General features: G+C 48.4%; 1 protein-coding gene across 5 annotated transcripts in view; it reads right to left on the bottom strand.

The window, feature by feature from the left end:
- Positions 1-3,311: 3,311 nt before the first annotated feature.
- LOC117881731 (pseudouridine-metabolizing bifunctional protein C1861.05-like) overlaps positions 3,312-15,334 on the bottom strand; it is a 52,082-nt gene continuing 40,059 nt past the window's right edge. For 2 of the 5 annotated variants that reach the window (XM_034779355.1, XM_034779371.1), the window contains 2 exons: positions 13,944-14,115; positions 6,374-6,640 (listed from right to left, as the gene is read on the bottom strand). In XM_034779355.1, the coding sequence (XP_034635246.1) occupies positions 6,434-6,640; positions 13,944-14,115 (379 nt within the window). In that variant the 3' untranslated portion in view covers positions 6,374-6,433. Of the gene's footprint in view, positions 3,689-6,373; positions 6,641-11,505; positions 12,459-13,943; positions 14,116-15,334 lie in introns of those variants that run through there. The other 3 variants (XM_034779366.1, XR_004646857.1, XM_034779384.1) reach the window with 3 other exon arrangements.

The raw sequence follows: 15,334 nt of genomic DNA, 5'->3' as shown, positions 1-15,334 counted from the left end.
CAAAATACTAACTGCCTTCTAAATTCATGTTTATTTTGCATGTGGACATGCTGAAATTGGTGTTGTGAACCAGGCAGCTTTTAGTGAAACACCCCTGATAGTAGCCACAATAAAACAGGCCATAATTCACTCCTGGGGGGATTCTGCATGACTGCACACCTGCAGAAAACGGCAGGGAAGCAAAGGGAAGCTGTGTGGAGGGTGGGGGTGGGACACCCAGGGGCACAGTGTTTTTTGAGGGGGTTGCCCCTCCAACAGAGGTGAGGCATGGTGGGGGCACACAGGGTTACGTGCCACTGCCCCCCCCTCCCCATTTCTGCTAGCACAGAGCTGTCCAGCTGAAGGAGGCTGCCTCTCCACTCTGCTGACTCTGCAGTTGAATGCTGCCTCCTGGGTCCTAGTGCCAGTTGGGCTCCCCTTCTGTGTGGTGGGAGCCTTCCAGTTTTCTCTGCAACAGTGAGTGCCTGCAGTGGGGCTGGGTAAGCGGGGGGGCGGGGGGGGGGAGGTGGAAGGGGAAAGAGGGGAGGGGGAAGAAGGGGTGAGGTGGTGGGTGGAAGAGGCAGTGGGGAAGGAAGGGGGTGGAATAGGGTAGGGGGAGGGGAATGTGGGAGTGAAGCAGAGCCATAACTAGCTATTTTTGCACCCGAGGCAAGAATATAAAATTGCGCCCCCCCCAGCACTGCCCGCCCCGCAGAAACAAACCCTCCTTCCCCAGTGCCACCCCGCCAAAACAGCTGTGGGCCGAAAAGGAAGGTTTGGGAGGGGGAAGAAATGGCACACATAGGATGACCAGATCACAGCAGTAAAATAGGACCCCGCCCCCTCCCCACTTGGCCCCACCATCACACCCCTCTTCACCCCCTACCCCCCCGCTGGCTTGCTGCGTCCCTCCTAGTCAGTCCCCCCCCCCCACTCGCTTCCTTTCACCTTCTCTCTCTCCTGCCAGAAACCCCTATGCCCGCCCCTAGAACCACTGCTGGCTCACTGCTCGCCTCTTTGCCCACCCGCTCGCCCCCGACTCACCGCTCGCCCCCATCCCCCCCAAGTATAAAGCCTCATTCAAAAACCCAGGGGTCACTATATTACTGCACACAGTAGTCAATCAATGCAGTTGTAGATAAATCTCTGCATTATGCATTTTTGTATAACTTTTATATGACTTTGTATTGAACCTTGATAATATATTATAGTGGGCCCCTAAGGTAGTATAATTAAGGTAAAAGAAAAATGTCTTTTTGCTAGAAGTAGAATAAGATCTTCCCCCCACTTTGTAATCAATTGCCCTGTTGAATGAATGAGGTGTGAATGAGGAAGGCATGGAAGGCAGCACCTCCAGACAGCTGCAACCCTTGGAGAGGGGCTGGGAGCCAGACCAAGGACAATCAAACTTGTCAAGTGGGCTGACTAGAGAAGAGCAGACATACTGATGGCCTAGGGGGTTAGAAGCAAGCACCTTCCTTTGGGAGCACCCTCTTTGCAGCATTGGGACAACCCCCAGCCCAGAGAAAAGTAGCAAAAAGGACCAAGGGACACAGTCCCAGATTTTGAATCTGGGAGACTTGCCCCCCTCCATCCACCGACTCGCTGCTCGCCTCTGCATCCCCCCCTCCAAGTATCAGGGGCGGCAGGTTTGTAGAAATTTTGGTAGTGCCCTCCCCCAAACTCTGCCCCCCATCTGCCTAAGGCTCTGTGAGGGAGTTTGGGTGGGGGGAGGAGGTCTGGGGTGCCGGCCCTGGGTTGGGGCAGGGGATTGGGATGTAGGACAGTTGAGAGGTTGGTCTCTGGGATGGAGTCTGGGGTACAGGCTCTGGGACGGAGTTTGGGTGCTGGGGGCAGGCTCTGGGACAGAGTTTGGGTGCAGGAGGGGGTGTGGGGGTACAGGCTCTGGGACGGAGTTTGGGTGCCGGGTGCAGGCTCTGGGCTGGGGCACAGGGTGGGGTGCAGGATGGGTGGAGGGGTCCAGGCTCTGGGAGGGAGTGTGGAGGGCTGGGTGCAGGCTCTGGGACAGAGTTTGGGGACCAGAGAGGGGGTGTGGGCTCTGGGAGGGATGGTGGATGCTGGGGGGGAGGGGACTGCCATCACATGTGGCTTCCTTCCTCCCCTGCTGCCCCTCTCCATAGCCTCACTGGGGGTGGGGGATGGGGCTGCCCCTTGCCCAGTTTGCAGGAGTGATGGCTGGGGAAGGGGGAGCGGATCACAGGGTCAAACACGCACCGAAGCCCCAGCAGCTGCTCCGGTGAGTGAGGTCCACTGCAGATAATCCTGCCTCCCACCGGAAGCCCCCTCAGCGTCTCCTCCAGGTGGGTTCAGGAGGAGGGGAGGGCTGTGAAGCACGTGTGTGCCTCCTCTTCCCTCCCCCTCCTGACGTGCAGCAGCTGGCTGCTCGCCCTCAGCCCTCTGCCGGCCGGCCAGCGTCTCTTGTTGCCGTAGAGGCAGCAGCAGCCGGGAAAGCCATGCAGCTTTCCTTCCGACGGATGCTCCGGGGCTTTTCTGCGCCCCTTGGCTTTGCGCGCCCGAGGAAAGTGCCTCACTTGCCTTGCCCTTGTTATGGCACTAGAGTGAAGGGAGGGGGATGGAGAAGAAAAGGGGATTGAAGAATTGCTGGGGGAAGTGGGAGGTTGGCATGCAGCGTCCCCTTGGCAGCCGCTGGGGCTTCCCCATTAAGCAGGCCCATCGAACCCTCACCTTAACAAGGCCCACCGCCCTACACCTGGACCCCTCCAATGAGCCTTCCAACCCGGACCCCCACCTCACTGATCCCCAACCAGCTGCACCTGGACCCCCACCCCATCAAGCCCCACTCTCCCAGCACCTGCAGCCCCCAACTGAGCCCCCCACACCCAGCCCCCCTGCTGAGCCCCAACCACCTTCACCTGGATCCTCTGCAGAGTCCCATTGTGCCTGCACCTGGAAATCCCCAACAAGCCCCTGTGCATCCAGATCTCCCACTGAGCCACCCGCACCCAGATTGGCCCACACAGAACCCTCTCATCCCACACCTGGATCCCTCAGCCCCCCCACACTTGGATTCTGCTCAGTTGAGCCTGCCCACTCACACCTGGTGTGCCTGGCGCAGAGGGGCTGAGCCCCCGTGTGTTTCTGGGGCAGGCCCAGCCCTTGCACTGTCACAGTCAGGTGAAGCGTCACGGCCGAATTCCTGTACCAGGGCAGGTGGTGGCTTTAGGGTGATCTCCCCCCTCAATGTAGCCACTGGCCTGTGCTCCCCACTGCCATGCTGGAGCCACATTTATTTATTGACAAATAAAATTTGCAGAATTTTGCAGAAATTTAAAATATTGTGCACATAATTTTCAGGTGCAGAATTCCCTCAGGAGTAATAATTACAGCCATGTTCCTCTTATTTTGTGGCCTAGGTTTAGTAAGACTAATGTAAATGTGCTCCTCGAGCCCAGGGGCTCAGCAGCCACTGAAATAGTTTCATTGGTAGTCTTAAGGAAAGAGCAATTCAAATCTATGTACCATATGGAATGTTGAAGACTAAAAAGCAAGACTGTGAAATGTTTCTTGTATGGAATTCTTCCATTTAAAATGAGAGCTATGAAGAAATACAAAAAGTTTGGGGCTCTAGGCTGCAGTACGACTTTTCCAGCTTGAGATCGTGCTGTGTCAATCAACAGTTAGCAGGACCAAGTACCTCAGGTGCTTTGTACGCTTTGGTAGAATCCACCTACAGAGGAAAAAAACACACAACGCAATAAGCGTGATGAGGGATTGATTAGCTGTAATCTCAGTTGTATTCCTCCTTCAGACTTGGGGCTTGTATTGATTTGTTTAGAGCTAATGGAGCTGCCAGTCAAAGAAACAGAAGCAGTCAATATGTAAATAAGTTAAAATAAAAAAAAATGAGCTCTAGTAACATCTATCCTTAATTAAACACCTATAGCAAATTCATACAGACAACATTGTTTGCCTGTGTGTTCATAACACTCAGCATTTCTATAATGCTTTCCATCCCCTAATGTCAATTTGCTTTACAATCAGTAATTAATTAAGCTTCCTACCATGCAGTAAGGCAGGTTTTATGTTCATTATGCAAATGAGGAAGCTGATGCACAGAGAGGTTTCTCAAGTTCACACAAGACCCCCATGCAGATCTGGGACTAGAGCCAAAGTCTCCTGACTGCTACTCCAGTGTCTAAACCTTGAGACCATCTTTCCCCCTCATCTTGCTTACACTGATATGCTTAGCATCTTGTGATGGGATGGAGGGTCAGAGGACAAATCTGAGATCTTATTACAAATCTAAGGAAAACAGCAGTATCTTTCCACTGATCTTTTTTAAAAAAATTGATTTATATGGCACTATGAATGGTTGGGGCGCTTACAGAATAGATTTGTGCTTTGCAGGTCCCTGCCTGTGCAGGTCCCTGCCTGTGACAGGCTATGCAGACTTGGTCCAGGGGTTGACAGGAAAGGGGTTTCATGTTAAATAAAGGATTGCAGTTCTGCTGCCCTGAGTGCAGACACTTGCAAGGCGAGCAGGATTGAGCCAGCTCTGGGGAATTAATCAGTTCCCTCACTACCCTTTAATAAGCATATGCGGAGCAGGACTTTAGATCTTTCTTTGGACTTGGTTGCAGCAAGCCAGGCCTTATGCCATCAATTTAGCTGAGGTTCCCCTGTTTTTGTGTTTGGCCTTCAAAGGGACAGGACATTCTGTACATTTACTTTTCTGTTTTTCAATAAAGCAACACCACAAGGCTGTGCACACTCCACCTAGCCAGGCAGAGTCTTACTCTACACTTGGAGCTGGGGTGGGGGTGTTTGAGGAGACATACTTGTGCTAGCTCTGATCAAGCTAAGCTACCATACTAAAAATAGGATGGCCGCCAGCTGTGCAAGTGGTGGGATGGACTAGCTGCCCTAAGTACTTCCCCATCCAAGACAATAGGCTTGTACTTGGGGTGGCTGCCTGTTGCGCCGCTGCAGCTATGCTCTATTTTTAGCTCACTAGCTCTGATCAAGCTAGCGCGGGTGTGTCTCCCCAAGCTCCAAGTATAGACTTACCCTAACTGATCTGTCAAATTGCCCCCAAAAGACTGCCCTCTAAAGGCACAAGTCAGGATTGCACCATACACAACACTAAATCGCACAGGGTGAGGACTCAATAGTTTGAATAATCTAAGTTAAAATCTTAAATGCAGTTACTTGGGGCTTGTCTACATGGGAAAGTTTTGCCATAGCATAGTTATACTAGTATAAACCCCTGTGTGTTTATACTAGTATAGGGATGGCTTTTTGCTGTTTAGCTTAATCCCCTTTCTAAGCATCATAAAGAAAAACTGAAAAAAGGTGCTCTTTTGCTAGAATAAGACTGTCCACATGGTGGTGGGGTGAGGGATGTTATGTCCGTGTAACTATATTGGTTTAAATGTACACCTTAGGTTACACAGAAAAATTGTTCCCACACAGAAAAGGTTTTAGAATATCCACATTTTATTATGACAGTAAATAGATATGCTGTTTAAGGTCTCCTGATGTTGTTCCTATGGCTTCACGAAGAACACTTACACGGGATTCTGTGGGTCTTCTGGTAGTCTGGACTAGAGTGTCCACACAGGGTTTTGCACTGGTTTAATTAAATCTGTTTAAAATCACTCGTATGGTTTGTCTACACTACAGATGCTACAGCAGCACAGCTATGGTGCTGCAGCTGTACCACAGTAGCACCATAGCGTAGACACTTGCTACAGTGATAGGAGGGTTTTTTCCCCATCACTGTGATTAATCCATACCCTCAAGAGGTGGTAGCTAAGGTATTGGAAGAATTCTTCTGTCAAAGTAACAGTGTCTATGCCGGGGCTTAGGCTGGTTTAACTATGTCTGTCGGGGGTGGATTTTTTCCAACCCTGAGTGACATAGCTGGATTGACCTAAATTTTAGGTGTAGACCAGGCCTTAGTATACTTTTTTAGAGTGTAAACCAGGCTCAGGAAAAAAGGTGGTGGTCTGTTTGATTGGAGTTTTTCTTTGTTTGGTTTTGTTTTATTTACCTCAGGGTAACTAACCCCATTTGAAACACCAATTAGCAGCTAAGGCTAAGCTAGATGCAGTGTAACACATTTACAATCATGTTAGCTAATGTAGCAGTCAGCCTGAGGAAAAAACTAGTATGTGATCCTACTTAAAAGCTGTATCTTAGTGCACATATGCTCAAGGGGGCTTAATGGTAGTTGCACACACAAGCTTAATTCTGGCATTTTCTAACTTGAGTGTTTAACTTTGCAACCTAAATCACTCAGGGCTTGTCTTCAATACAGAGTTAACGGAGGCTAGTTAGTGCCCCATTACTTCCCTGCCTGTAGCTCACTTGTTGAAGCTTGGAGGAGATATGTGCAACACAAAGAGAGGTTTTGAAAAAGTCCAATGTGGCATTTTGGTGTTGGGTTTTTTAAGTGACATACATAAAGCCCCTACCGTCTGGCCATCTGTAATGGACCCCTGACGCATTCATTGCTGAATTGGGCTGGCTGACATGAGAGTTGTGCAGTACCTGTCTTCCTGGAAACAGCTTTCAAACCACACTTCCCCCTAGGCAGTTTGCAGGTGTAGAGGCCAAGGCAGCCATCACAATCTGAGGGTTTCTGGCAAGTCTTAGACTGAATCCCAGGACAGGAATACTGGAAGGAGAAAGGGAGAGAGAGGCTGTCATACCAACACACTCCCTCTGCAACCAACTCCCAGCCCAAGTGATCCCCACACCCTCAAACTATACTGAACTTTAATTCAGGTTTCTAGTGGTTACACTAGTAAATGCACTGAATTCCCCCCAGTTGAGGGGAGGGTTATCTCTATACATAAACATTTACTTTCTGCATAGGCCTTTTCCCATGAAAGTGTGGATCCCGAGCCAAATTTCATTTCCTCCTTCTACCCCCAGTATTTCGATCTGGGGGTTTGGTTTGACTTGCTCTAGCACTGAGGAACAGCCATGACAGTGGGATCTAGGGTCCAATTTCGAAGCACCCTTCAGTCCAAAGTCTGGGGTTTCCACAGTTGGAGGTTTAGTTAAGGCCCATCTCTGCACTTCAGGTTAATAGTTAAACATTGTGAGGTGGAACTGAGCTCCTGATTCCTCCCTCTTTCCCCTTGGTGGTGCTCACTTTCTTCTTAAACTCTCTAAAGTTGCAGGGTGAGGATTTCAGAGTCCTCTAAACCTGGATTGATCTGGGCCAGGACTATCTTTTTGTTAAAGTGTGCACGGTGCCTAGCACTATGGGGCCTCTCGGAGCTACAGCAGTGCAAATAATGATCCATCCAAATAAAGTTCTCCTCTTCTCTAGGCATAGCTGCAAATCAATAATAGGGACTAATAAGCCTAGCTCCACAGGGACTTCATAAAAAAATCATCTCCTTCCTGTTTTTAATTTAGCAAATTATATAACAGCCCTATCTTGTGTAGGTGGCTTAGCAACTACCACATTTAATTACTTGCCCCTGGGCTGAAACATGACAGCAGCTTCTCTTAAAGCGAACTACTTTCTTGGCAGAGGTGCATGGCAGAGGCAAAAGGATAGACTTTTCACAGGCATTAAAGGGCAGGTAGGCACCTGATTGCCATTTGTGCCTTCGAAAAAATCGACCCCAAAGCCACTGAAAGGAGCTTCTGTTTAAAGCTGTACGGCTACTGTGCCATTACTAATTAGGGCTGGCTTCTAAACTGAGCTGCAAAAAGCCATTTAGTTCATTATTCAGTTTTATCCGTGTCAGTCAGTCCATCTCAGGGATTGCACTTCTCGTGTGCCATTGTCTCCAGCACTTGCAAATTGACAGCAATAGGACGTTTGGAAATTAGGTGAGCTCAGAAGATCCACTTTATCTCTCCCAGACAGCTGGAGGGATCTTTAATGAATCCAGGAGAAAATGAAGCCAAGTTGCAAAGCTGACTATGAAGTAATGTGATGAGCATTTGTTGCCTGTTCTGGGCTCCTCGCTTCATTTTTCTTAAATGGTCTGGATGTACAGTCTACATTAGCTAGACCTTGGCTCTATTTAGAGACAGAAAATGGTAGATTACAAGGATCTAGAAAGGTCCGGGGGCTTCAGTTCCATTTTTACAAACGTAACAAGCAAAACAAAACAAAAATTCTAAAAGCCATAAATCAACTGAGACTGAAGGAAGGACCATTGGTACTAGATCTCTGCTCTCTCCTCATCCATTTGAAATTTGCTGGAATGAACCTGCAGGAAGAAACCACCCATTTCTCTGTAGAGTTGAGCACCAATGTAGAGAGCTAGGAGGAAGAAGTCTGAGTAGGCCTGGATGAACTGAAAATAGTACATGTGGACACTCAGGGCAAGGACATGGACAATGAGCTGGGTTTTATTAGGTAAGAAACAGTCCCTTCCAGAAAGAAGGACCATGCAGTTGAGGGAGAAGTTGTTGATCAGCTCTCTCCTGGATACCTGCCATTGAACGGGGGAGGGCAAAGGGGGAAAAGCAAAGGGTGCAGACAGGGGACTCTGGCTTGTACAGCTACCTCTACCACCCTTTAGTTTTTGCAATTACGACCCATTGCAGCTGGGTTTGTGTAGTCATTGCCTAGACAAAGTTCAAGGAGATGTTTTTCTTTATCGTATTTCTTGGTTTATCCATTTCTTCATTCTCTTAAACAGTATCCTGTTTAAATAGAACTCTAATTTGACTTTGACTGTTAATACTGAGTAGGATAAGTTTGAGCTATTGACAGACAGCAGAGCCTATGTGTCACTGGCGCCTCCTCCTGGTCATGCTGGGAATTAACTTGAGACCAATGTCCCCGTCTGTGGTGTGCACACTGGCACTCTGTCTCTGCTCCTGCCTATGGCTCCTCTCTCAGCTCCCAGAATCGCAGTGTCATCTTCTCAACTCAGCCCCCCGGTTAAGTTGCCATCCACTTTTCCCCCCTTCCAAGGTGTGGGGGGGAGGATATTTCTGTCCAACAGGCCTGCCACTTCCCCTCTGGTGAGTGGGGGGGGGGACCCAGGCCCACCTACTACTCCAAGCCCCAACCCTGGGACCCTGTAAATAGCAGCCTCGTGTTGCTTCTCTGTAACCTTGGTCAATGCTGATCTATTTCCCTGGGCCACTTCCCATGGCCCCAGCCCCTAATCTCAGAGCCTCAGCTATTCAGTCCCACGAACTAGTCACTGCTCTGTCCAAACTTGATGCTTACAGTTCACTCAGCCCTCCAGGAACACAGTCCTTGCTCCCTGGGCTCCCAGCAGCAACTGCCCCTACCCTGCAACTCCCTTTTATATGGACCCTCTGGGCCCTGATTGGCTGTCCCTCCCAGTCCCTCTCCTACTGGCTGTTTCCCACGCAGCCTCCCCAGGGCTCTGTTAACCCTTTCTCTGCCAGTGTGGGGTAGTAGCCCCATCACACTATGTCATAGGCGCTAAGGAGGAGCTGTGTTCCCAGCCTTATGATGAGGTGCTGATCGAGGTCCATGCTATAGATTGGTATCTGTTTTAATGTGAGTCATCAAACCTTGGCCAAAGTTTAAAGTGGCCTGGGTGGCAGAACTAAGACCACTGCAGTGAGAAGTAACACAAGTCAGGTATTCAGTGAGTCCATAGTAGCACCCCTTGATTGGAGGTGGAGCTCAGCCCCCATGGGCTACAGCCCCTATAAACTACCTGCTCTGTCAAGATGCTATTTTTAAACTTAGACACTTAAAGTTGATATTTAGTTGCCCAGCTCCAGACACCTGTGTTTTGAAAATATGTTGATGAATGGTACCAGCAATGGTGACATAATTAGTGTGAGATGAATTTTTTTCAACCAATAGTAAATTTGCCAAATAATATTCAGGGCCCCAAAACTGTTCATGAATTTGAGGTGAACTCAGCAAATAGTTTCAGCTGAAAAAAAATTCAAAAATGTTGAAAGTTTCCTTCTGACATTTTTCAAACTGGACTGTGTCAACATGTCATTTAGGAAATGTCGTTTTGAATCACCATTCAAAATGTTTCATTCGACCAGAAGAAAATTTGTGTTTTTTGTCTTGTTTTGGCAAGGGAACACTGGAGGAAAAAAACTCGTTTTGGTTTAAAACAAACCGAATATTTGGGGGTTTGGTTCAGCACCAAATTGAAAAATCAAATTATTCACTTTGTTTTAATCATAACGCTCTTGTTTAGAAGGGAACAAATGGCCTGGGAATGAGATTTCTGTACACTTCTTCTTGCATTTCCAGCTTAGAACTGGGCTCGTCTGTTTATGCTGAACTCTAAGAAGAGACAAGCTCTGCTGTGTCAGTGCTCTGCACCCATCCCTGGCTACCCTACGAGCAGGGTGTCGAGGTTCCTGACTGACAAAGACAGGCCATCTCACACTGCTATCTGAGCTATGGCTGCTGTTTAGTATTAAAGATAATCTCCCCAGAAATATTGGGAAAAAAGCTGTAATTTGATTATGAGCTAGTGAATGACAGACCCCGATCTTCGGTGACACCACTTTAAGCCCTGCAGACAGAGTAGCTATACTGGATCACAAAACTGTATGCGCACATACCACACAGACTAGGAGAACCCCTTGATGGCTTTAGCTGGTTGTTAGCCAGGCAGAGACCCCCCAAGAACTCTTTCGCTCCGACTCTCCCACACAAACCCTCAGTATGCGACTCCTTCAGGATGGGATGGCTGGGGGAAGAGGACATTCTCTGTTGTCTCCCCAGACCTTAATCATTGGTTTTTATTTCACCCTCTGATGAGATGAACTAGGGTCACTTCCCCACCACCCCAGAGGCAGCTGTTAGGCAGGGACAGAGTCTGAGGTGGAAGCAAGATAGAGGCGGAGGGCAGTGGTGTGGTGTTATACTCACAGTGTCAGTATTGAATTTCCCGTGGCCTTCCAAGTGGTTGCTGGATCCTGGGCTCTTTCTCTTGGGGGGCTGCAGCTGGGGGCTCTGCTGCTTGCTAGTGGCCTTCTGTTTACTGCTTTCTCGCTGTGGCTTGCTCAGCAGTTTGCTGTGGGACCTTGCTCCAACTCCAGCTTCTCCTGCTGCCTTCTGCACTCTGGCAGCAAGCTGACACCTCACTGAGCTGTCTTCTGGTGCTTTCTTTCCTCCATCTGATGGCTGAGGTGCTTTTCTCACTCTCTCAGCCCCCACTTGCTTCTCTGGAGCTACCAACCCTTTCCCATCCCCAGCCTGAACCATGAAAGAGAGCTGCATCGAGAGGACAGCAATGGTGGTTACTGCATAAACCTTCATCCTTGGGCTCTGGTTTCTTCTCAGCTACTGTGTGTTCCTGTGCTCAGCCCAGGTGCTTGTAGGGAGGACCAGAACTGCCTCTTGCTCAGTGTAGGCGGCTGAAACCCTTTTATAAAGCAGAGATCTTCCTCCACCCCACCCCTCTTTCTGGGTGTCAATGACACTGAAATTCTAGCTTTCCTCTTATACCTGCAAACCTGGCTGCTACTGCTGGGAAACTCCCCCTCCCCCAAACTCTCTCACAGCCCTCCCACTAGCAACACCCCCTCCCCTCCTCTTTTCAAAGGTATCTGTGTGTGTCTAGTGTTCTTTCCCAGTTGTGATCATGGAATAGTTTGGCTAAACTATTTGCAGGCAGGATTGAGATAAATAAATGGATCTGCTGGCAAACAGTGCACATCAGGTGCAGGGAGGTGCATGAGAGGAAGGGGCTAATTTGGTCTCAAAGGCATCTTTTACAACCATACATCTTTAAATCCCTTAGATGACTGATTATGCACTTTCACCACTGGAATGTTGGGGGTATGTGTTTCTTTCACTGCTTCCAATGGAAAGACCATTGGTACGCCCATTCTTTGGTTAGGCTGAGGTTGCCCCCTGAGTACACAAAGGTGGTGGGAAAAGGTGTTGGCTCGATGGGAGTTGGTGCAAGTATGTGTACACAAGTAGGGAATCACACCCCCAGATCATAGTGTAGACAAAGCCTTAGTGAAAAATGAATATCCCTGAGACTGTATAACAGGCAGAGAAGTTTCCTGCTTTGTTTCCTGTGGTGCAAAGCACAACTTCCAGTGCTCACAGGTGAGAGAAAAGCTAACCATCCACCTTAGCTGGCCTTGCTGCTGAATTTAGCCAATGAATTGCTAACACTACCCGCTGATTTTGAAGAGGAGGAAGGTTGGACCACAGTAATACTGGAGGGCTAATGCTATACACCCACCCCCCAACTGCTCTCTATCAATAAGGGCACCAGTGAAGGAGGTTTAATTGCACAGACAACCACCAGTCCACTGAACTCTGAAGCTGAAAATTGAACAACCCCAAGGAGCAGTGCTTAAAGTTGCAAGGTTGGGGGTTAGAGACCCAGTGAGAGAAAAATCAAGCTGAATCACTGAAGGGCGCACGCACTCACACACACACACTCTCTCTCTTTAAGCACTGTCTTACCTCTGCTGCTGCTCCCAGCTTACGTGAAACCTCCCACTTTTTGAAGACCACTTTAAGCACTGCCAGCAAGTTCAGGCTGAAACAATAACAGGATGTTTCGCTAACCGTATACTTCCATCTAACTTGTAAAACCCCATGGATGTCTTCTGAGCATTTGGAACTGCAAGCACATGGACTTGCATAGTGGCTCTTGTGAGGTGAGCTAGGAATTGGGTTAAAATCATCACCTTCATTGTCACTTGTGACCTGAAAATGGTTTGAGTGGTGGTACCTAGCCCCAGGTCCTCTGAGGTATTTAGGCTCCTGTGACACAGCGGCCCAGCGGTAGTTCACTACTCTGTCTCCGTGACTCTTGTCAGGCCTGACAACCTCATACACCTCTCACACCAATTATATTTATATAAAAGGTGACATGTAATATATTGTTGGAAATCTACTAACACACTGGTCATTAATGTCACTGTGAAATGTTTGTAACAGCACTGTAGGTGAGATTATAGATCCTCTCTGATATTATGTCTTGGGGACAGAACGGACAAAGGAGACAAAACACATCTTTTTTCCAAATGAAGGGAACAGAATATGGTGGCAGAAGTCCCATCCAGGAAAGGGGGTCTGACTTGCTGCCTCCGGGTCAGCCAGTGGCTAACCCTCCTGCAGCTTTATAAGGGGGGGAGATGTGACCCTTAGAGCACCCCAATGCCAGATGGAATAAACCTACTTCTCATAGGTTTGTTTGCTCAGTGGTCAGAGGATTAGCAACTTGCCAGCAGCCGAAGGACTATATCTAATTTGTATTAATGGTGCAAATTGTTACTGCCCTCAGTAATAAAAAGATGGATGCCAGAAAAGCCATAGGTAGAAGGATGGTCTTGTGGTTAAGCACTGGGCTGGGAGCGGGTAACTCTCGGTTCCATTCCCAGCTGTGCCACAGACTCACTGTGACCTTGGGAAAGTCACTTAATCTCTGTGCCTCCCATCCCCCATTTGTAATACAAGTACAGTGCTTCCCCACCTCAGTGAGGAGATGTGAGGTTACATTCATTTGTGTTTTGGAAGCAGCTGGACATTGCAGAGGGGCTATAGAAGTTTCTAGATATTTAAGTCCCAGCATACAATGCTCTACTTTGATCACTGGGCCATCTCCTAGAACTGTGTGCCAGTGGGCTGCTGTTCGGCCAGCCCATATATAATGAGCATATTGTCTGAGCTATCCATTGTTTTGCCGAAGTGGTAGCTGAGCAGGGCTGTTGAAAGGAGTTTGGTTCAACTCTCTGGGCTGGAGGAACAGCTGATTGGCATCTACACTATGAAGACGGGAGGAAGAAATACAAGCTTTTTCTGGAAGGTGCAACCCAAGCTGTTTAGGCACCCTGATTTTTTTTTTTTTTTTTGCTTTCTGGGAGGTGCAGTACCAGATCTTGGCTGTGTGGCACTGGGGGATTGACAGTGGGGGGTGGAAATCTGAAGTCATGTTGCACTTCAGGTGTGGTTGGAATGGGGAGGTAAAATCTGCTAGAGCTCTAGAGCATAAGCTCTAATTCATCTTCCACATCTTCACCTCTGGCCAGCTCCTAGCCTTGACCTGCTCCAGGTTCACGCTGACAGTACTGATCTCCTGGGAGATGGGCTCGTATGAACGGAGGGAGAGGCAGGCAGCGAGCAGGCCCATCCGGACGCAGGTATCTGTGTCATGCCCAGCAAGTAGCCCAGCGATTATCCCTGCCATTAAACTGGAAAGAGAAAGAAAATGCAGCTTTGGACACAGGGGAATGGTTTTGATTCTGCAGACCTTGCCTTCCCAAAGAGAGACTAAAGTGTCTCTACTCACCAAACAAAGCTAAGAGTCCCTACAGCAAATCAACCTACAAGCAACAGAAACTGGGATGGGGGAGATGAGGGTCTAACAAGAGGTTTGGGTATCCCTAAGGAAGACTGAAAGTCTCCTCTCTTGTCGTGTCCCAACCTCAGGACGCTGGGTCACAGACATTCACCTTTTAATGGTGATGGGTATCATGTCCTGGAGATGTTCCTTCCCAGGTTCGTGACAAGACTTTAAAACAGTGAGTGCCCCCTCATTTTATACTGTCCCGGCATGCCACTGGCTTTGGAAATAGAGTTGCCAACCTTCCAGGATTATCCTGGAGTCTCCAAAAATTAAAGATTAATCTTTAATTAAAGATTATGTCATGAGATGAAACCTCCAGGAATATGTCCAACCAAAATTAGCAGCCCTATTTGGGAGGTTAGTCAGTGCTGTATGGCTACTTAGTACAGACATGACCAGTAGAGCTCAGAATATGTAGCATAGGTGCTGGAATCGGGGGTGCTCCCACACCCCCTGGCTTGAAATGGTTTCCATCATATACAGGGTTTACAGTTTGGTTTAGTGGCTCTCAGCACCCCCACTATACAAATTGTTCCAGCGCCCCTGATATGTAGCTCACTACTGAGCCTCAGTGTCTTAATTTAAGAAGCTCCCAGTACCATTGAGATGTGAAAAAGAGAGACAGAACTTCCTTTAGAGACTCTGAGTGATGTTTCTTACTGTAACAGAGGAGTTAACAGGAGATTCCTTCCTTTGTCATGCGCACATCTGGCTACTCCCAGTCTCCTGGGGCAGAGTGCACTGCCTCTGAGATGTTTGTGAAATTGTTTTTAATTTTCTGAGACAAGGTGGGTGAGGTAATATCTTTTATTAGACCAACCTCGGTTTGTGAAGAGACAAGCTTTGGAGTTACACAGACCTCTTCTTCAGATCTGGGAAAGATACTCCCAGCATCACAGCTAAGTACAAGGTGGAACAGACTGCTTAGTATAAGGAGTTACCACATGTTGCAAGAGACCATTCAAGATCTCCCCCTCCCCCCCCCCCCCGTAGGCATTTAACAAGGGGGGTGGGGAATAGTTAGGATAAAGGTGGGGAATTGTTGGAGTTGGAAGATGGGGGAT

The sequence above is a fragment of the Trachemys scripta genome, chromosome 1, assembly GCF_013100865.1.
Source record: "Trachemys scripta elegans isolate TJP31775 chromosome 1, CAS_Tse_1.0, whole genome shotgun sequence".
Lineage (NCBI taxonomy): Eukaryota > Metazoa > Chordata > Testudines > Emydidae > Trachemys > Trachemys scripta.
Note: the sequence above shows the minus strand (reverse complement) of the source record. Positions and strands in the feature narration are given on the sequence as shown.